This window comes from Anopheles funestus, chromosome 3RL (assembly GCF_943734845.2).
Source record: "Anopheles funestus chromosome 3RL, idAnoFuneDA-416_04, whole genome shotgun sequence".
NCBI classification, from domain to species: domain Eukaryota; kingdom Metazoa; phylum Arthropoda; class Insecta; order Diptera; family Culicidae; genus Anopheles; species Anopheles funestus.
The window spans coordinates 48,706,109-48,728,264 of record NC_064599.1 but is presented as its reverse complement, the minus strand read 5'-3'; the positions used below and the strand labels follow the sequence as shown (position 1 = coordinate 48,728,264).

The window sequence follows — 22,156 nt, the reverse complement described above, 5'->3', positions numbered from 1 at the left end:
TCGTGGCAATGAATTTCGTTAATCCATGGATAAGATAAAGACGTCGGTCAATGGAATTTTTGAATGTTCATTGATGCTTATCAAGTCTGTATTTGGTTTATCTTTGACCGATATGTTCAGCTGTGCTGGAGGCAGTATGAAATGCTGAGCTTAGTTCTTATTTTAGTAGCCATCAAACAACATGGTTTCTGGAAAGTTCAGTGTGTTGCACAGGGTGGTGATAATATTGACTGTAATCGTCAAACTTGGCCAAAGTTGTCCAGAATTGAGAGAATGCTTCCCAGACGTAACTGTAACCGTGCCTTGTCAAGGCAGTTTTACCCGGATGTGGACCACGGAGCCAAGCGATACTGATTGCAGTACCTACGTTGCATGCTTAAATGGTGTCGGTGTAAAAATGTGCTGCCCGATTGGGCAGTACTACAATCCTGACACGCAGGAATGTGACGATGAAACGAATGTGGATTGTCAAATCGAACCTCCACCTTGTCCGGACACAACAACGAGCAACCCAGATGAAACAACAATTACAACAAGCTCTGAGGAAACGACAACACAAAACCCTGATACTACAACAACGAGCTCTGAGGAAACGACGACACAAAACCCTGATACTACAACAACGAGCTCTGAAGAAACGACAACAGAAAATCCTGATACTACAACAACGAGCTCTGAAGAAACGACAACAGAAAATCCTGAAACGACAACAACAGCTACGACCAGCGATGCAGATACTACGACACAACCAATCACCACTACCGATGAAACGACTTCTACTGCAGCTATAGAAACCACTACTGTTGAAGAAGGTGCAGATTTGGCTGCACTTTGTGCAGCACTTACGTCAGACTCATTAGTGGAGTTAGCGTATCCTGGTGAATGCAATATGTACATTATGTGTGAAAATAGACAATACATTCGAACAGAAACCTGTCCAGCAGGATTACACTTTAATCCTACCCTCTCTGTTTGTGATTCTCCTGACCAAGCTGAATGTTTAGACTTTGTTTGTCGGAACAACCCCGAAGGAAACCAAGTTACGTTGGAAAGCCAAAATTCTTGTCAATTGTAAGCAAAACAGAACTACAATTGGTCGAAAGCTATTTTTATAACCGTATCTCCACAAATTACTTACAGATATTTCATATGCATCGGTAACATTACAGTCGAGCGCCGATGTGCACCAGGTACCATCTACGAAGCTGAAAACGGATGGTGTGTAGTTGACGATGCGGAAAATCCTTGCGAAGTAAGTATCTTTATGATGCAAAAGCTAATCCTCTTTAATTTGATTGATGCGTTGTACTTAAACTAACTGGAAAATTACTTTACGATCACAGCGCGAACGACTGCCTGCACCACCAGAATCTGTCATTTTACAATGTACTGGAGAAAATGAATTAGACAAAATACCCCATCCTACCATGTGTGATGTGTACTATCGTTGCATAAATGGAAATCTTTGGGTAAGACAATGTCCCCCCGGACTTTTATTCGATCCGGACCGCGAGCAGTGTAATCTTGCCGATATGGTTTCCTGTGTAGAAGCCCAACAGTCCGTCAAATACAAACAATAGTTCGTAACAAAACTTACACAAATCATTGGAGTATCAGCCGACCGTCAGCACTTTTTCATAGGAATTGTAGCACTCTAACGAGCAGCTGATTCAGATGAATCAGTTTGCTTTTTGCAAGTTTGGTCGTTAGTTTGATTTTTCTGGTGGATTTGTTTGCTGAGTTTGGCGATCATTATGTTCATAATCCGCAGTTAATTTAACTTTGATTGAATAAAATAAAAAATTTAATAAGCGTATTATTAGTTTACTTACTTACTTACTTACTTACTTACTTACTTACTTACTTACTTATTTACTTACTTACTTACTTGCTTACTTACTTACTTACTTACTTACTTACTTACTTACTTACTTACTTACTTACTTACTTACTTACTTACTTACTTACTTACTTACTTACTTACTTACTTACTTACTTACTTACTTACTTACTTACTTACTTACTTACTTACTTACTTACTTACTTACTTACTTACTTACTTACTTACTTACTTACTTACTTACTTTCGTACTTGTTACGCTACGAATTTAATTCCTATCTCGAAACATCACAGCATTCCATAAAGGTACTATTTATTAAAATATACTTTCGATCTTCAGATGCTTTTCTTGCTGACGATAATAACATCGTTGCAGCCATGCATTAGTCCACAATATGACAAAATTATTCGAATAAACAGCCATTCTGCCATTTGCCAGCCAACAGCCATTTGTGGCTGAAAACACATATAATCAGGTTGCAGCAACTGATTGGGGTTCTTCTACATGAATATGAAACGTTACCCACGTTTTTAAAAACAATTCTAGTAAATCTAAATAGACCACCATGACCTGTGTAAGGTCGTAAAGCCAAGAAGAGAGAAAGAGTACATTAGTGTATAAAATATCCTTCACATACATAATTTCGTCCGTCTCAACGCTGTACTAACGCGTGAGATGAGAATTATCATCATCAAAATGTGTTTTGGGTACAAAACAATTTGGTAAAAATATTTACCAGCACCCTAGCACATATTATGACTTTGTTGCAGAGCTGCAGTTTTACTGAAGATGAGCGATATTTTGGATGATTTCGGAAAACCAACTGTATATTATACCTGAGTGAATGATCTTTCCTGTCATCAAGTTCTAAGTCCAAATCTAAAGCAAAATATTGCAAAATACAAAATCCTTACAATTGAATTTTCACCTTTTGTGAATCCGTTATTAAAAAGTCCTTCTATTCTAAGTATGGTTACTTATTCGCAATGCTATATTATATCACCTTTATCGTAAATTATCTCAACCTTTGAAAAAAAAGGTTTGAATATTAAAACATAGATATATTCCCCCGTAGCATGGACTGACTATCCTGCTACGTGGTAAAATAATTCTTGATACGACCAGGCCAGGGTATGTAACAATGCAACTTGTCCAATATTACTAAGCCGACTAGAATAAAACTCTATTCCAAGATACATTTCTTCGATTTGTGCCATCCGGATACTGAAGTTATCTGAAAGAAAATTGCATAAAGAAAGTTAGTCCCTCGAAAAACGGGTAGACGCTTCCAAACCAAGCAAACATTTTAAATGTTATCGAACAATTTGATAGAGTGCATCAAATTGTAACTGATTCTTATTGATGATGTTCACTTGTTTTATTATCATTATCATTTCGTTGTTGTTTTTTATCTCCGTCATATCAACTTTGTCTAAAATGGACAGTAACCGCAGTAAGTAAAATCAAATCAAGTGGTTCACAATGTCAGTGCAAAAGTATAAATATAGTTATGAACAACAATTCAGGGCTCAGTGTTCTTTTTCTTACATTTTACTCCATCTCGAGTGTAGTATGAACAGTAGGTTCCATTAGTAGTGTAGCTATGCAGACAAAGAAATGCACAATATCGCTATTATTTACTTCTAGAAATAATACTAATTGTATTCTGCATACTGCTGAGTGTATCGATCGGAAATACACAGGAGTGCGCTAACGTCAAACAAAATACGTTTTTACCCGACCACAAAAGATGCCATTATTACACTGCTTGTGTTAATCGTACTGCCGCACCGCTAGTCTGTCCTTCAGGATACCATTTTAATTTTGAGAAGCAACTTTGTGACTATCCTAGCAAAGCCGGTTGTATTAAATGCCCTGTCGCTGGTTTCGTAAACCTTCCAGTCCATGGTAATTGCCGCAAGTTTGTGCAATGTTTCATGGGAGCTGCCGCCGATCGTGAATGCCCACCCGGATTGTTGTTCGATCCTGTCCACGGGGAGTGTAACATACAATCAAAAGTACAGTGTGCATGAGAAGAAAGTTTGGGCCGTTAACTTTGAATGTTAAATTATTCCTGTTTGTACAAGTTTAAGAATAAACAAAAAAAAATTTTCTCAAAATTTTTACTGCATTGTTAAGTAAACTAGACAACCTAAATAGCTCTTGTCGATAGAGTTTTATTAAAACATACTGCGCGATCTATCTTTAGTATAAATAAAGAGAATACCGCTTAATACTTTTGTTTTCGTCTTAACTGTACACTGGTAATGATAATACACGCTGTTCTAATAACCAGACACATTAGTTCTACCGCTGTTTTACAACAGTTGCAAAGAATCACCGTTTGACATATATCGTGACAAAAATATTTCTTTTGTATGTTTCTTCTTGTAGCACGTTTGTCGCTATTTTCGCTTTTTGTTGTTAGGCTTTATTTATTCGCAAAATGAAAAAACATTGCAATAAATGTTTGAATGATTCCGAAAAACCCTCACTTAACTATTTTTCAATAATAATTTTCCTTGCTCGAGCCATACTTCTTTCCACTATCGTGTATCACGATTTGAGCAGCCATTCCTTCTTTTCTGCTAACTATCTCAGTTGGCCCATTTGTAGCTTCGCTGATGTGTCTTTTAATCGTCTGAAGTAAAAAAAAACTATCGGCTAAAACTAACGAGCAATAACTACACGTATCGAGTACACTATTGCACCTGTCTTTCCCATACGTTTCCAGTAACGTTTTACGTGCGCTGGACATTGTTATATTAGAAGACTATTTACTTCTACCAAGGAAATTGTAAAAGTGTGCGATTTCATTTTGTACAGAAGAACCTCCATCTACAAACCCCCGCGTTAGTCGATGATTATTATTAAATCACTATTTTATCGTACGACGGTGGAGGGGCTTCCTCCGCCTCTTTCGAAGTATCGGGCAGAAGTATCGCTATATGATACGGTGGTGGTGGTGCTACTATGCTTGCCAACGAAGCCTGTTGAATATTTCCCGGAACAAGCCCTCCCAATGGACCACTTCCGGCACTTCCATTCAGTAGCGGCGAGGGGTTGCTGCTTAGAAATTCAGGGTTGTTCTAAAAACGGAACACACAGCATATGATGTTTCAACAAACTGTTTATCAAGTACAAAGCATTGGCGAATGCTCACCTGTAGTGAACTTTGCTCTGCGTTAGAGATCGTGTCCGATATCATATTGTTGCTAGTGATCTGTATGTCCCGGGGACGTCTCCATAACGATACGGTGCAGGCAGCCAAAAAGAATGTAGCCGAAAATGCACAAAATATTAACACCTCTAACCCGGTGCCCTGTGAGAATGATAAAAATTATGTTATTTAATTTTCATTTGAAAATAAATTTAATTTAACCAGATAATCGCGTGATGTCGAACGAACAGAAGTTTGTTAAGTAAATTTATAAGTTTATAAACAAAAAACCAGAACTAAAAAACAAATAGCTTATAAATATAGAAATATTACCTGATGGTCGAAATAAAACTTTGCCCCAGCGACAAACACCGTAGCAAGAGCCAACGAAGCCCACATGCCACATTTCAGGTGCGCCGGTAACAATTGTGCATCATGTCCAACGTGCGGCTGTATGTGCTGTCCAACATTGCTAATGCCGTCTATCTCAGCACCGGATGATTGTGTTGATGCGCTTAAAGATCGATAAAGTAAGGAAAGGAAAAAGACACTGTTTCTTCTTTTTTTTGATCTAAATTAATGCGTTATAAAAAGGTTGTTTCGCATCAATTTACCTATGTAGTTTTGACACAATCGAATGTCACTTACTACTCCTTATTACTAATTCCTTACTAATCTATAACTTTAAAAATGCTTGTTATTAACATAGCCAGTATGTACTGGTAGAGATTCAATAAAAATGTGCGGGATTACTTCTTTCAAGCGAGCAGTACATATAATGCATATGAAACGGCTATCCAAAAACTAAGAACCAACTGCGAAAAGAATACCCTGAAAATATTCATTAACTTTATCCCTTGAAGACTTCGTACAGTTATACCTAAGTAGACACTGCGTTGGCCGTCCCGGGAGGGCGTATGTGATAAACAGCGCCGGTCCACACGGCAGGACTAGGGATCAAATCTCATCCGGACCGTCGCACCGTAGCAAGGACTGACTATCCAGCTACGTGGTAAAATAAGTCTCGTGAGCCAGAAATAGCTGGCGTGACCTTAGAGGTCGTTAAGCCAAGAAAGAAGAAGGAGTAGCGTCGCTTAATGCGTTAAACTCATATTGTAATTTGTGTAAAATGCCGCGTTAAAAAAAATGTTCAGCATTGTAGTGCGCGATTCATTCTACTCACCTGTAAATGTGATTCATCGACACAGGTACGTGGTAGTTTAGAGCATTCGGTGACGAACTTTGCTGTAAGTTTGGACTCGGCTGCGGATAAGGCGTTGGCGCAGGCAGAATACTGCTCTGGGAATTGTATTGACCACTGAGGTGCAGCTGCACCTGATGCACCTGTTGCTGTTGTTGATTATTCGGTTGCGACTGCTGCTGTACAGAGCCTTGATGATGGTGCGGATGATGCGGATGGTGACGGTGATGCTGTGGATCTGCATGCGATTGATGTGGATGATGCGGTTGCTGGTGTTGATGAGCCGAGGATTGTTGACTTTGTGTGGACGAATAATGCGTTCCTGGGACAGACGGATTCGATTGCGGCTGTGGATGCGGTTGTTGCTGTTGTGACTGTTGCTGGCGATGGATGTGAGGCCGACCACAGTCGACCGTTTGAAACCGATGTATTGGAGTGACCATTGATTTCCGAGGCACGCGCCGTGGGTGGCCAAACCCTAGACCACCACCACCCGATAAAGATGCTGCCACACGCGCTCTGCCGAAACCACACGCTTGCGATCGTTTATCAATCCAAAAATGCATTTCCTCTCGCAGCCACCGCTTCCTCTTTTCTGGTTCTTACGACCACACCTGAATGGGCAGCACAGAAATTTAAGCTTCTTATGTAGATGTCCGTGTTTAGTTCCGGCTTTTTCTTAGTAGCGCATGGTTATTTCATATCCTGAATAGCATTGAATCCATAACTATGTTATGATGCGTTTGCCATCTAACTTCCTGCTTACTGCAGATGATCGCGATTGTCCATCACCGGTGAAAAGTTACATTGTTTTCACATGCTAACTTGTTGGTTTTGGTCTATGAATAAAGCAGTAAAAAAACATCGTTAAAACAACTACTGATATATGTAGATACAACTGTTGTTCAAACAAAAGGATGTAAATCTATTTTGTTTGTAAAAAAGAAGGCGTACAAATAAATGTATGCAGATCCATTATTTGATAAATCTTTCATACTTCTTGTTTTGACTTGTTGAATGGAACAATTTAATAATTAAATATAATCCTTTAAAATCATTAATAGATGGATACACGGAAAAGCCATCCTTCAGTGAATGAAACAAAAAAAACACAACTAGTTGAACAATTGTTCCCAGAGCAAATAGGGTAGCTTAGAAATAGATTATTTGAATGATCTTTATAAATGGTGAATTTTATACCCTGATTTAACCCAATGAAATAAAAATGTCAAACCTTGTTTCAATCATTCCTTTTGAGGAACATCTAACGCTTCTTCTGCCTCTTCTTCTTCTGAACATCTATAACGTCGATTTTAACATGGCCAGTTCTGGACATGTATTCATCGATACGTGTCTATAGTAAATCCTGTGGACGGATAAACGGGACGAATGGAATTTGGAACCGATGCTGTTTTGTGAGAAACTAATGTCACTATCAATGAAATCTCCGACCATTAAACCAACTTAAGTAATGTTTTTATAAACTAAAGTTTCGTTTTATAATTATTTTAGACAGGCTTGCCAGATTGTTTTCAAACAAATGCTCATCAATTGCATTGTCGTATTTCTATACAGCATTAAAGCAAAATGATATTTATAAAAGTTGTGCTGGTAAGTGTGTAAAAGTGTAGATGTAGAAAATACGATCCTTTTGTGTATTATTTCATCTTTAAGCGAAAAGGCTGGTTTAAATTTCTACCTCAGCCTTCCTGCTTTTTCTGCGTGTCAATATCAATTCTTCTGTGCACCGTGCGACAGTACAAAGGCTGAATTAATAATGGAGTTACTGAAATTGAATCATTCCCGACCGTGCTCTCTCCCAACCGAACAGCAAAAAGCTTCATTGAAAGTCCACTACGGCCTTTGAGTGCAGCCTCCATCCGGTTGTCACGAGGGACGATCAATAATCAATGGCCTAATTTAGTTAGAGCCGACAGCTGATGGTGGCGTCGATGCATACATTTTCACCAGCTGTTCTCACATATAAGACAAACACTGCTTATCTTTAGAACACCGCTGGTCTACTCACAGCCATGTGAAGGATATTAGATGCAGTTCATTTCGCCGTAGGGCAATTAATACGATTAATGTTCGAGAAAATAATTTAAACTATTATAATATCAACGCACTATCTGCGTATCCCTATGCATATAATCATACAGTAACTTATAAAAATATTATCATTATCAAAAGTGTGGAAAAGCAATCTTGGAAAAAAGTTGTAAAAAGTTATAGGAAAACAGTAGCATCTTAGTGGAATGATTTAGCAGTTTTCACCGTTTGCTATTTTTTTCCTTTACGTCCGATTAACCGCTGTCATGAAACAATAAAGAATTAATGGCAACAAAACCAATGTAACGGTTGAATTTGTTTTTTGACCCTACCTAAAGTTAAAAGATGCAATTAACTCGAAAAATATTACCAGTAAATCACATTTACAGTTCACCTATTAATCGTGTATTAATGGAATTTGGACTATTTAGATAACTTGCAGCACAATCTTAACACCCATTACATCTCGTTAATGTAATTTTAGGTGTAGGCATGCAGAACGTATAGATCACAAAATTATCATCAAAGTTTTTGTTTTCGTTTTAACCCTTATTCATATTCATATATCACTTTGTTCCATTTCTGTTATTGAATGTCAAGAGGTTTGAAAGCAAAGTGCACTCTATAACTGAAACAACATGCAAATTCAAGACTCTTCATTATGCTTGTGGACATGCCGAACGTATTCTTCACCTCTTTGTCAAAGCTTACTTCCGTACTTGTCCATCACTTAATGCACCACGATGAGATGGATTAGTGGTAAGTTTTTCTCTTCATCTGTTGCCTACAATGTTTGTGCTACAGGAAGAAGGATCATTTCTATGCTTTTCATCTTACTGCTGCAGTATGTGTGTGTGTGTACGAATATGTCCTTATCCTTGTTTGTGGTTTATGGCTTTTAGGTGCAGAATTTTTCTATTTACTCCCACATTTTCTTGCTTATCTTTTTCATAGCACCATACTCTTTCACTTCTCTTAGGACGAATTTCCCACACCTTCCGCATCATCACTGTGCTGGCTAATCTTTTTCTATGGCAATTTGTCGTTTGCAGATATCTCGTACGATATTGGAAGGATTCTGTCTATTTTCCCACATATGCCATTTTCATGTGCATCTTAGTATATGTATGGGTATATGTATGCGCAAGTGTTTGTACATTTGACGTCGTGACGTCGTGTTTTCGTGACTTGCAAGTATATTACATTAAAGAACTTCAGATATTACCATCGGCGTAACATTTTCTCACAGCAGGCGTCCATACCTTGCAAGCTTAGATGCAAATATCGAAAATAACACCAAATCCATCCTGTATCGAAACGTAAATGTGATAACTCTTGTATTTCCAATTGCATGTTTCATCGTTAGTCGAAGCGAAACATTAAACTATTGCCACCTTCAAACTACACACATATTCGACATGCATTCGAACCGTTGAAGGAAGCAACAGCATCACACTGTCCTCTAACGGGCATCTCATATCAACACATACTAACACACGTTTAAACATGCATTCGTAAGCGAGCGCAACTGAAACGTTGCCACTACACTCGGGTTATCATTTTTTCACGGGGGCCACTACACCTCAGATGCACTCCATTTCAAACGTTTTATTAGAGCGCTGCTGTAGTCACCACTATCCCTTATATTATCCATCTTGTTCATTCTCCGAGTGGTCAGGCGGGGGGGGGGGGGGGGAGGTTGCCTTCTACAAGATGAGTATGATCAATTTTTCCACTCACTTTTTTTCTCTTATCTTCATGGAAACGATACACAAACGGTAACAATTTTTAGGTAGTTGTTAAAATAAAAATCACTTTTGCTGCAAAAACAGTCCACCTTTAGCTCAACGATTTGTGCGGAACTGTTCTCCAAAATGGTAGGATGGGGTAGTACTAATCCAACAACGTGACGAGTGCAATATTTCATCACTGCTCCCTACTGCATTTCCACCTTCCACCTATTCCGCGCCAATGGAAAAGCACTTTTTTTGTATCACACAGGCCGTTGAGGGAGCGGATCCCTTTTCTCAGTTTTCGGAAAAGTGGAGTCTGTGAACGAATTTCTCGAAGGTTGTTTTTTTTTGTTTTTTGCACCCCGCAAGCAAGCACACTAAGCAGATACACTCAGACGGAATCTTTTCGTATCAATATGGTCGCTTGGTATTTGTGCCGCCATAGATATCAAGCCAGTTATGGAACAGGAGACAAACTCGTCACTGTGCAGACAGGCTCTGTGCATCCGTAGCATCAGAAGGATCCTTGTGTGAAAGGAACTGATTTTTCACCTAGAACCGAACAGGAGAAACTATTGAAGGAACAAAAAAATCGAACCCATCTACGATGAACAGTGCTTTTGCACAGCAACACTATCAACTCAATACTACGATGAATGGACCCAGACACTTTGGCTCGGGTGGGACATGATTACTGGCTGGGGTTTGTTTCCCTTTTTCATTTTCATATTCATCTCTCACTACACTGCTTGGCGATGCTCTTCGGCTATAAACAGCTCTGCATGTCGTTACGTTCTCTCGCGCGCTCGCAATCATTCTTCCACAGCGCATAAACATCCTCCTTGGACGGAGCAATAGTACAAGTTATATGGTAAAGAAAACATACTCATTGTACTATCGTACGCACACCACACAGCTGTGCCACGTCGAAGCCCTTGTTGTTTTTAACGCTTATGAAAAATCTTCCTATGCACTGTGTTCTTGTTTTCTGTGTAATACCACTGTGTAATTTTTCACCTAGAAAACCACATAAGCACAAAAACAACACTGGAGAACGAAACTTTCAAAACACATTTTCCAGCTCCCATCGTTGGCTCTGCGAGTGAAACTGCAAAATGCTCACGCTCACGACGCGTTCACAGCACACTAGTAGCGTGAGAAAATTCAGTACCACATTTCATCCGGCCGGAAAAACATCGGATCTTCTTCCAGTCGGGACACGAAAATGACCGATCGGTATGTTGATGTTTTGCGCACACCTTGATATGAGCAAGGCGTGGATGATGACCACAGATTCGTATCCGTATCGCGTACGCGTATTTATTTTTGGATACTTCTAACAGCATTCAAATCTTCATTCTAATTATCAACACCCTTACAAAACTACTTGCACACAGTGTAATCCACTTTTCACGTGCTACATTTTTCAGTTCACTAAGTTAGGCGTTATGATCTTCCCGTACCTAGGTCTGATTATTTGCCAAAAACTCACTGAAATCGGACACTCACTTAAAAAGCTAGGGTCGCTTTAAGTCGTGCATTAACGATTATACAGACCATATAGGTTTTGATATACATCATTGACGATTTATTTTTGTATTTAAACATTGAATGTTTGTATCCATCCATCGAAATCCATGTATTAGAAATGTAAGTTTGGCACTACCCATTCACATTATATTTTGTATTATTTATATTTAGTAAAAATATTTTAAACCAATTCGAAATATGTAAATATCGCATACAGTCAAAAGCGCTTGTAAAGGGTCAAGTTAAACTTAATCATAGAAAAAATGCAAACTGAATGTCATCATAATTCCTGCGATTCTGCCCGTGAGCTGTCCATGACTGAAAGGTTATCATGATGGACAATCCTTGTGCGACCTTTTCCGTTGCAAAACAGCCATAACTCCAGTGGGTCATTCGAAACCAACTGATAAGCAGTGGCACTAAACCATCATCTGGGAATTCAAATTGTATGTACATCATTTACTAAACAATTTAACTTCATTTTCTCTGTACAGAGGCTCCGTCAGCTGTCTACCAGCGCATAAGCTTGCATAAGAAAGTGCACGTGTTTACACTATCAATCTAATGGACCGTAAGCGATGAGTCTCTTCTCGATTCCTGTTGAGAGTTTACGTGTTTTATTAACGATTGTGAAGGAGATAATTTTCTTTATATACAGCCGACATGAGGCATCGCACGCCTTAGTATTCAGTGTCGTTTTCCAGCGGTAGCATCAACGGTTGCGCTAAAGTGCAAGTACGTAAAATTAAGTGCAAAGCTAATCTCTGTTACATTTCTTCAATTCCGATTTCAACCTTGCCTTGCTGCTAGAGCAATCTTATCAATCTGTACACAATCTTTTAGCGTACGAGTTTCAATTGTTTAACGAATGCATTAGAATAGTGTAGTGGGCGAAACGGCTGTTATCAACGTGCCTAGGTTAAATTTAGAAGCTATACATTAATTTCCAGTTCATAAGATATAAATATCTGTTACAATGCTCGATATATTCTCGATAAAAGTATGTTTCTAACAATGTTTCTAACATTGTTTTGTGTCACAAGTGTACTGTAAATTGATCTAGACAAAATCATTCTCTAAAGCGAAACCACTATTTACATTTCAATTGATCATTGCGTAAATACAGAAGTGACCGCTCCTTATTTTTCACGCACATAACGCATGCACGCTGTACTGAAATGCTGGAGACGGGACGTGTAATAATAAAAAAAAAACACGACAAAAGCTGATTACAACATTTCGCTTTACAAGCGAGCTGTCAAACGAGACCGTTATTTGTATGTGTTTGTGAGCTGAGCGTAATTTGACGTTTTGCAGTTTTGTTTACATCTTTTTCGACACAAAATTATCTCTGAATGCAAATCGCGCGTAATTTTTGTAAATTACATCAATTTTCAGTTTCGCATGTGTAACCTGTAATGTCCCAAGACTCTGAATGTGCTAAGTGTTGCTGGAAAAGAAAAGTTTATCCACAGAACTATGCGCCACTATATTCCGTGTGAATCTTTGCCGGTATAGCTTTTACATAGATTTCCTATTCAATCTTTTTTGCTGTGAATTGTTTTATTTCAAAAATACGTATTCTAAAAGAAGGCGAAACCCAGTGCCGAATGTAGTTATTAATCATTGTTTTACAATCATCTACCATCAATGCTACGTAGGATACAATGCGCATTACAAAACATTCTTCAACTACCTCATACAATTGCTTTTACCTTTCTAGGTTGCTAGCAAAATGAGTCTTGCTCAACTTAACAAAAATGTTACTTTCCTTCGAACAAGCAGCAACGATAATTGGTCCGTACCGTTCTGTAAATGCGAGTATCCAAACGAAACTCGTTGGAAAGTTTCTGCGAAAAAAGCGATACCGTGCCGCTGCGGAGAAGACACATCCAGGAGACTAGATTGGACATGGGACAAACATTTGACCATGGAAACCGTAGTGTCGGGAACGGAAGTCATTTTCCATCCAGTGTACAGTCAAGGCACTAGCATAGTTCGTGGCAACCAACCGTTACACCGAGGACGTCATCACTACTGGGAGCTAAAGATACTATCACCTCTGTCGGGAACAGACATCGTAAGTTAAATATATTTATATATATTTTTTTTATTTTGTTAGAAGCGACTCAAAACTAAACATCACTTCAAATATGTATTAGATACGAGCAAAAAGATGAAAAATTTATGGTATGCAAAACTCTTCTCTAACTGAACCACAACTTTGCAGTAGTTGCGAGAAATAGGTACCGGCAGGACACTCTCGCGTTACCATATTTCCTCCGATACACTCGTAGTGACGCCGACAGCTGAAGGGGAATTCCGACAGTGGTGGCCTCAGCAAAATATTGTTGATCAATCCTGCACAAATGTTGATCGCTTCGCTTGGATCACAGGCGTTTACACAGCGCTGTGCGCGTTGGCTGAAAAATCGTCCTAGTGGACAACGCCATTCGTGCTCGGTACCATGATGGCAGGAGATGTATTCGTTGCATATTTCCGGCAGTGGGAATCTTATTTTCATTCCTCCTGGTATTCCATCACAGAAATATGCATCAGCCGCTCCCACGAGTAGGACAATTCCAATGGCACAGCACACGAGACCTACATAGACGAGTAAAACATTACGCATGTTGTATACTAGAAAATCGTTCAGCAAAAATGCGGAGTGCTCATACCTTTCATTACTGCTCGCTCTCCGAGTAACATACGAACTAATGCCGGACGCATTTCTTCGACGTGTTTAATTGAACCTGATCTACGGTGGAAGCTTATCGTCTAGACTTTATCAAGTCGATCTGAGAATGGTTTCAAACAAGGAATCCTTTTATCGCGTGTGGCGTTCTGTTGAGAAAGCCGCAAACAATTACACCACGAAAAGTAAAGATTGTCTGGTAATGGGATGCAGTTTGATAAAAAATAATTTATTACCCCTGCTGCTACCAAAAAAATGTTCGTTTTAGCTTAGCTTTTAGAAATTACATATTTATGTACGTCAGCGCATAATGCATAATCTTGAAAGTGTAATATGTGTCTACTGTATATTGTATTGCTGATTGACAATACATTAATGAAGCATTTTTGCGAAAAAGGGATCATTCGAAAACTTTAATTATCTTTTCTAGTAGGTATTCTGATAATTCAGTTTTCTGGATTTTTAAACGTAGGGTTTTTTTCTTCTTTTTTTCACTACAGCCTCGGTAAACCTTGGTTTGTCATTTTCGGCATTCTTAGGATTTATTTAATCTTAGTTTAATAGGCAATGGTTTAGATGTCACGTTAGTATCTGTCGTGGCGTTTAAAGACTGAAATCTCCGATTAACTTCTATAGGAAACATACAATTATGAATAATTTTATATGAGTTAATGAGTAATTTGTGAAAGTCATCATTATTGTACATGAAGTATTCGAACATGTCCGAATGTGTTTTATATTTTATTTCAAGAAATGCGTTCAACATTCCTTCTGATCAACACACGCTTGCAATGGTTGGGAAAAGACAAATCCTAGAGGGCATGTGTTAAAAAACATTGCTCCACCAAAACAAGTGTAATAGTTTTGGCAATTCGGTTGCTGTCCCGGAGGAACACGGATGAAAACGCCATCGGGAACTCCACCGCACCATAATTGATCTGAAGATAAAGCATAAAAAATAACATGAATCATTAACGGCGTACACATTGTTTGTAAGTTTTATAATTACCTCTATTCGTCGGACAGGTTGATTCACATTGTAGGTTGCGTGGATTAAAAAATTCTCCTGGAGGACAATACCACTCATGATCGGTTTCATGCTGACAAGCTATATACCGATTACATTCAGCCATATTATCATACATCAGCAAAGTTCCTCCGGGAAGGCCATCACACCTAGCAGCTTCTGCAGTATTGCTCAAAAATCCAAGAGCCCCCAGTAGGATATATACAACACAAAAAATAGCTTTCATATCACTAGCCATACGGGAAAATTAACGAGAAACACAGAAGACTGATCACTTGTGACTGTTGTGTTCGAAATGCAAAGCGTAATTGTTTATACAGCAAGCGAGCAAGACTGCTCAAATGCTGACGTACACCGTTTTTCTTCAACGGGTAGCAGCTAGACGATTGATTTCCGGCTAGAGATTTTATCAAAAAAGGCGATTGGAATTTGGGACCACGACTGTCGGGTCGTGGTTAATCGTTTTATTGGCTTTAAATCCGCGCTTTTACGATACATCTGTAGTAGCGTTGTAGTGATCGCTGATAGGTAATGCTACACGCACAAATGTACCAAATTTTTATCATTTGCTTTACACTAACGAATGTTTTCAGCTATGCTCCAGATATCTCCAGAACAATACAATGAATATTTCGAGTTACCTAATTCTTGTTATTATGATATTTTTCATTTCCTATAGACACATCGGAAACCCAAACAAACCCAAAAGTTAATTATGTTTTTTGGATAATTTCATTTTCAGATGTTTGGCATTGGAACTGATAAGGTAGATTTACTGCGACATCAGTTTTCTTTTACCAGCGTGCTCGGCATCGATGACCAATCATGGGGATACTCTTATCGAGGCGTCGCCCAACACAACGGACAGCTGAAATATTATGGGAAAAAGTTTAGCCGAGGACGAATCATAGGCATTTACGTCGACATGTTTCGTGGTACATTGGAATACTATCTTAATCGACGTTCACTTGGCCGAGCGTATTCTGACATTCCCAGAGAGGAAGAAATAGAAATTTATCCCATGGTATCATCTACGTCGGCCAAATCGTCCATTAGGCTTATAAATGCCGCTTCGTTCGAAGATAATCTTAGGTTTAATTGCATGAAGGTTGTCTGTAAATACCCGAAACTTCTCGCACAGGTGAAAGCTATACCAGGCCTGAGGAAAATCGTTCAAGAATTGTGGTTCTTGCAACTAAAGGAACCGAGCCAATCCGAGGATTTCGCACTTAATAATTTACATTTGGCTGACGAAGCAGTTCTTTGTGGTAAAAAACTAAAACTTTCGCATGCAATTAATACAGTCTACAGTGGCGTCTCCAAACCATTAGAAATCAATTCAGAAGCGCAGATTTATGACAACTTGATGAGTAATGAGGAGGTCAATGATGAAACCAAAAATTCTTCAAAAAAGCATAATATTCGTTGTAGCTCCACTGATTCCAACAGTGAAGATGATGAGATAGCTGTGATGATTGAGAACCAAATATTTTAACAAACCGATAGAGTTTTAATTATATTATAATAATATTGCCACGGTTACCATTACACTGCAAGCGGCTGTACTATGTCCAGTGTCATCCACTTAATTGTCTTACCGTCTTGGTTACGAAGTAAAAATTTAGATCGTTATTTGTACTAACGATGTTAGTAAATGCTTTGTGTTCATTTTTTTTATTCGAACCCATTTAAAATATTTCGTATTTGTAATATTAAAGTATTTTAATATGAATTTTATTATTTTAAAAAACACATTTTTATACAAAGGTAATATAGTCCCAGCTTTGTCATAACATCTTATGATAAGAAACAATTCTTAGTACTCATCGGCTCATCCAATCAACTCAAGTGTAATGAATGTATTATTTAAGATTTGTATGAACACGGCCTATGTTTATAGTGTTAGAGTGGGGAATACGCAGTATAAGCGTTGCTGGGATTTCGGATTATTACTCTACACTGAAGAGAACCACATGTGCTCTGCTGTGCTTGTACGTCTATATTGGCGGACTGTAATTGTAATTGTAATTTACAAGATTGGGCAATGGTTGCCTCCCTGCATCGTAAATGTCACACCTATCTCGTCGAACTATGGGCTATTGAGGGGTAATAATTGCCTATCTTCAACACTCCTCCTCAATTAGTATTCCTCAACTGTTTTCTATATTAACCCCAAACTACTCGCGAACATATGGTGTTTTACTGCACCTAATGGCTTTGTTAATATATCCGCGTTCATTTGATCCGTAGGACAATACTTTAGTTCAATATCTCCCTGTTGACATAGGTCCCGCACGAAATGATGTCTCGTTTCGATATGCTTGGAGCGCTTGCTAGATTTCTCTGAACGAGCAAACAAAAGACAAGCTTGGTTGTCCCCATTCACTATTGTTGCGTTACGTTGGACTTCTCCTAGATCACCTAGAAGGCGGCGTAACCACAATACCTCTTGGCAGGTCTCTGCCAATGCAACGTACTCTGCTTCCATAGTGGATAGTGTAACATTGCCCTGCTGACGACTTGCCCAGGATACTGCTCCTCCTGAGAAATATACCACGAAACCAGTTGTTGATTTTCGCGTAGAAGAATCTCCCGCCCAGTCCGCATCCGAAAATGCGACTAAATCACTGCAGTCGATTCTATCGTGCTCATTACCTAGCTTTAACATCCAAGATTTGGTACCTTTAAGATATCTAACAGCACGCTTGGCTGCCACCCAATCACTTTCTGTTGGGGCACTAAACTTCCTTCCCAGCATCGTAGCTGTTGTCATAAGATCCGGCCGTGCACAAACGGCTACGTACAATAGTGCTCCCACCACAGATCGGTACTTAGTACTATCTTCTAGTAATTCGCTTTCATTTACATTTTTCAAATAACCTTGGTCCATTGGTGTTTTTACAGTTTTCGCATCGCTAAGTCCTATCCTGTTCACTAGCTTGTTGATGTAATTAGTTAACCCGATACTGTAAACACCGTTTTCCTTATGAACTTCTAGCCCTAGAAAGAACTTTACATCACCGAGACAAACGATTTCAAAATGTTCTTTCAAGTCCTCATACACTCCTGATATAGTTTTCTTGTTTTCACAACCTACAAGAATATCGTCAACGTATACAATAATATATACCGTTTCACCGTTTCTGTCCCGCGTGAACAAACATGGATCGGCAGAACTTGCAACGAACCCCAGTTCTCCCAGTACACCCGAGAGCTTCTCGTTCCAGCATCGCGCAGATTGTTTCAGTCCGTATATACTCTTTCTCAGCTGACACACTAACTCCTCCTTTCCAGGAACCTCGTATCCGTGGGGCTGACGCATGAAGATCTCTTCATCTATCTCTCCGTAGAGATAAGCAGTACGTACGTCCAGATGCTGCAAATAAAGATTTTTCTTACCAGCTAGCACCAGCAATGTGCGGAGAGTAGTATGCTTCGTGACCGGTGCGTAAACTTCATCGTAATCCTCTCCATATCGTTGGTTGTACCCTTGGGCTACTATCCGTGCTTTGTACCGCACGATCTCGTCCGACTCGTTGCGCTTCTGCTTGTAGACCCATTTACTGCCAAATGCTCGTTTCCCTTCGGGAAGCTGAACTAATTCCCAAGTCTGATTCTGCTTGTGCGATTGGATCTCGCTGTCCATCGCCTGCTTCCACGAATTACGATTTGCACTCGAAATCGCCTCCTTGTAGCATGTTGGCTCCTCTGCCGTGTGCGCTGCAACTCCCACTACGAAGTCGCTCAGCTTACTCGGCAGTTCACCGCGATTTACACGGCTGGAACGTCTTAATGACGTCACGTCACCTTCTCCCAGTTGATCGGTGTTGTCTACTTCCAATGAAGCCGTCAGATCCTCAGCTTCATCAACGTCAGTCGTATCGAAAAATAGACTGTCTTCGCTCGCCTCCTCCGCAACTTCCTCCTCTATGGTTTCGTTTGTTGGGCTCGATGTAATGTAGTTTTCCACAACACTATCCAAAGGAGAATAGCCTTGAGTATCTGATTTCACTGATTCTACAGGCGTTTTCTTTAATTTCCTTTCAGTTGATTTCGCATTGGTCGTAGCACCATCACCCTCCAGGAATTTTGCGTCCCGGCTGATTGTGATTTTATTCGTTTCTGTATCCACGAAACGATATCCTTTGTGCTCATCAGAATATCCAATAAAAATCAACTTTCTCGCCTTACTGTCAAACTTTCCTCTGTTGACACTTGGAATGTGTACGTATGCTGGACAACCATACACCTTAAGATGTCCTAATTCTGGCTTCCTTCCAAACCACTTCTCGTACGGGGTCGTACTTATAGAACGCGTAGGTAATCTGTTCTGTAAGTATGCTGCTGTCATAACCGCTTCACCCCAGTACCGTTTGTCAAGCTCTGCGCCAAGGAGCATCGAGGTTGCCATTTCCTCTAGAGAGCGATTCTTCCTCTCTGCCACACCGTTCTGTTGCGGTGAATGAGCTGTTGTGTATTGTGCCTTTATGCCTTGCTTTGCGTAGAAAATACGTAAATTGTCGTTGACGTACTCGCCTCCACCATCGGATCGTATTATTCTCGGCTTCCGAGCAAAGAGATTTTCCACAAAGCGCACATACTCTTTGATTTTCTCTGCAGCGTCAGACTTCCTCTCTAGCAAGTAAACGATAGTGAAACGTGAAAAATCGTCTATCATAGTCATGACGTACCTTTTCCCTCCTGGCGTTGTTGTCCGCATCGGACCACATAGATCTGTGTGTATTAAATCCAACACCTTTGCCGATTTTATTTCCGATGCCTTTGGAAATGGATTTCTCGCTGATTTACCCTTGATGCAAATTTCACAGGATTCCTGAACACCGCAGTCCACGATTTTCATTCCGGTAGCCAGTGTCTCGTTCAATATTTTCGGGATGACGCATAAATCGCGATGGCCAAATCGACGATGCCACGTGTGCTTGCAATTTGTATTGTGTGTCTTTTTCTCGGCCATTTTGGACACTTCAACTAACCTCAACCCATACAAGCAATCACTGCGTTCACATCTAAGCATTAGCTTATTGTTCGTATCATTGACCTCACACCCATTCGATTTGAAAATCACTGTGTATCCACTGGCAACCATTTTGTCCACTGAAATGAGCCCTGTTGCCAACGTCGGAACATATAAGACGTCTTTTAACGTAATGTTCATGACGCCGCCATTTGCACCAACACAACGCACCATTCCATAACCAATACCGCTTGCTTCGGTAATGTTCCCATCGGCCAAAGCGACGCTAGGACCCTTTTGTTGAACAAGCTTTTCGAAGAATTTCTTATCACTGGTCATGTGGCAACTCGCACCACTATCGATCAGCCACCCATTTGTCTGGTATGAGCCAGACAAGAAACACATACTGTTACACTCCGCGCGGGAGCCATTTTGTTTTTGTTCCTTGAAACGACAGTTCCTTTTTAGATGACCCGGCTTACCGCACTTGTAACACACTGTTTTGTGGCTTTGTTTCACGTATCCCTTCATGGCCTTCAGTTCGCTGGTGTTCCCTGATCGATCTTTTCTTCGCTCACTTTCGTCGAGCAACTTCGACTTAACGACTTCCACCGTTAATTCGGAATCCGGGCGACTCTCCAATGCGGTCACCAGCCCACCATATGATTCCGGCAGGCTCCGGTGAATCATTGCGACTCGTAGCTCTGGCTGAAGCACCAGACCCGCTATTGTTAGCTTATCAAATAAACTCTCGATTTCCATCAAATGTTTATCCATATCGCCACCCTCGATCAGTTTCATGTCACAGATTTTACTTAGCACCGACACTCGCGACGTTGCAGTCGTCTTCTCGTGAAACGAACGCAATTTGTCCCAAAACTCTTTTGCCAAAGCTATGTCTTTTACCAAATTCACTTGGTTATCCTCGATGCAAAGCCCCATCGTGGCACGCGCCTTGCGGTCGTCCTTGACCCATTTCTCCGGTGGTGACTCCGGTTTTGGATCAGCGATCACATACCATGTTTCTTCACGGATGAGAAGCATTTCCATTCGAAACTTCCATGTGCTGTAGTTCGAATTGTTCAATTTTGCAAACGAGAGTTTGCTGGGTTCCGCCATTTCGTTTCACACACTATGCCGTACAACACACAAAAACCGACGCGCACGTTCCTGTAGCAAAACTAGCCTTTCTTCACTGTACAATCGAACTTTCCCGGGATAATTATATCCGTGCTGGGCCCATAACCTGTTAGAGTGGGGAATACGCAGTATAAGCGTTGCTGGGATTTCGGATTATTACTCTACACTGAAGAGAACCACATGTGCTCTGCTGTGCTTGTACGTCTATATTGGCGGACTGTAATTGTAATTGTAATTTACAAGATTGGGCAATGGTTGCCTCCCTGCATCGTAAATGTCACACCTATCTCGTCGAACTATGGGCTATTGAGGGGTAATAATTGCCTATCTTCAACATATAGCGGGAGTCGATTACTGTTAAAACCGGTTTGAGAAATCCTATAACTTTCGTGTGTTACTAATGTTACATGGTGGACCGATATTCGGAGGGCTTCGTGACTATTAGATTTAGCGTCTCATTACACCACTAACCGGCCAAAGGGTTGAGACTAGCCCCTATAATTAAGCTAGGGTATACAATGAGGACGTGACGGAAGATCAGTTGGGTAGGAGAGCCCATATGACTTTCAAGACAGTGGCGAATAAAGCTCCCGGGAAGCGCTAAGCGAAATAATGGTTTGGGATAGTCTGTGGGTTTTTATATGCCAACATTGCGTGGCGGTGAACAAATGGAACAAATACGTCGGTTACTGATTTCTGACCTGCTGTCCGGAAGGGAACATTTCTTTGAAGGTACCAGTAGCTACTTTGAGTCCTCTAGAAAGGGTGGGGAGGGAAGGGAGAGTCACTAGGCCCTTAGCGG

General features: G+C 40.1%; 4 protein-coding genes across 13 annotated transcripts; 2 read left to right on the top strand and 2 right to left on the bottom strand.

Moving 5' to 3' along the window:
* The first annotated feature begins 89 nt into the window (after positions 1–89).
* LOC125771743 (probable chitinase 10) lies at positions 90–2,602 on the top strand. Its single transcript, XM_049442691.1, has 3 exons — positions 90–1,071; positions 1,141–1,252; positions 1,344–2,602. Exons 1-3 carry the CDS (start codon positions 182–184, stop codon positions 1,578–1,580), a joined length of 1,239 nt encoding a protein of 412 aa, XP_049298648.1. The 5' UTR covers positions 90–181; the 3' UTR covers positions 1,581–2,602.
* Positions 2,603–3,998: 1,396 nt separating this feature from the next.
* LOC125769970 (dual specificity tyrosine-phosphorylation-regulated kinase 1A) lies at positions 3,999–11,466 on the bottom strand. 8 transcript variants are annotated; one of them, XM_049439073.1, is made up of 6 exons: positions 10,586–10,848; positions 9,517–9,561; positions 6,185–7,041; positions 5,335–5,515; positions 5,005–5,163; positions 3,999–4,930 (listed from the first exon to the last, which is right to left on the bottom strand). In XM_049439073.1, the coding sequence occupies exons 3-6, from the start codon at positions 6,766–6,768 to the stop codon at positions 4,712–4,714; spliced, it is 1,143 nt and encodes a 380-aa protein (XP_049295030.1). In that variant the 5' UTR covers positions 6,769–7,041; positions 9,517–9,561; positions 10,586–10,848; the 3' UTR covers positions 3,999–4,711. The 8 variants fall into 8 exon arrangements, with proteins under 8 accessions (XP_049295030.1, XP_049295032.1, XP_049295031.1 ...); XM_049439075.1 differs by lacking the exons at positions 9,517–9,561; positions 10,586–10,848 and adding an exon at positions 11,005–11,466; XM_049439074.1 differs by lacking the exons at positions 9,517–9,561; positions 10,586–10,848 and adding an exon at positions 10,874–10,952.
* A 624-nt stretch (positions 11,467–12,090) lies between these two features.
* On the top strand, positions 12,091–16,894 carry LOC125769971 (SPRY domain-containing SOCS box protein 3). Of its 3 annotated transcripts, none has more exons than XM_049439078.1 (3): positions 12,091–12,252; positions 13,241–13,597; positions 15,982–16,894. In XM_049439078.1, exons 2-3 carry the CDS (start codon positions 13,253–13,255, stop codon positions 16,732–16,734), a joined length of 1,098 nt encoding a protein of 365 aa, XP_049295035.1. In that variant the 5' UTR covers positions 12,091–12,252; positions 13,241–13,252; the 3' UTR covers positions 16,735–16,894. The 3 variants fall into 3 exon arrangements, with proteins under 3 accessions (XP_049295035.1, XP_049295034.1, XP_049295037.1); XM_049439077.1 differs by lacking the exon at positions 12,091–12,252 and adding an exon at positions 12,582–13,029; XM_049439080.1 differs by lacking the exon at positions 12,091–12,252 and adding an exon at positions 13,044–13,174.
* LOC125769982 (uncharacterized) lies at positions 13,598–14,356 on the bottom strand. Its single transcript, XM_049439095.1, has 2 exons — positions 14,196–14,356; positions 13,598–14,121 (listed from the first exon to the last, which is right to left on the bottom strand). The coding sequence occupies exons 1-2, from the start codon at positions 14,245–14,247 to the stop codon at positions 13,703–13,705; spliced, it is 471 nt and encodes a 156-aa protein (XP_049295052.1). The 5' UTR covers positions 14,248–14,356; the 3' UTR covers positions 13,598–13,702.
* Positions 16,895–22,156: the final 5,262 nt, after the last annotated feature.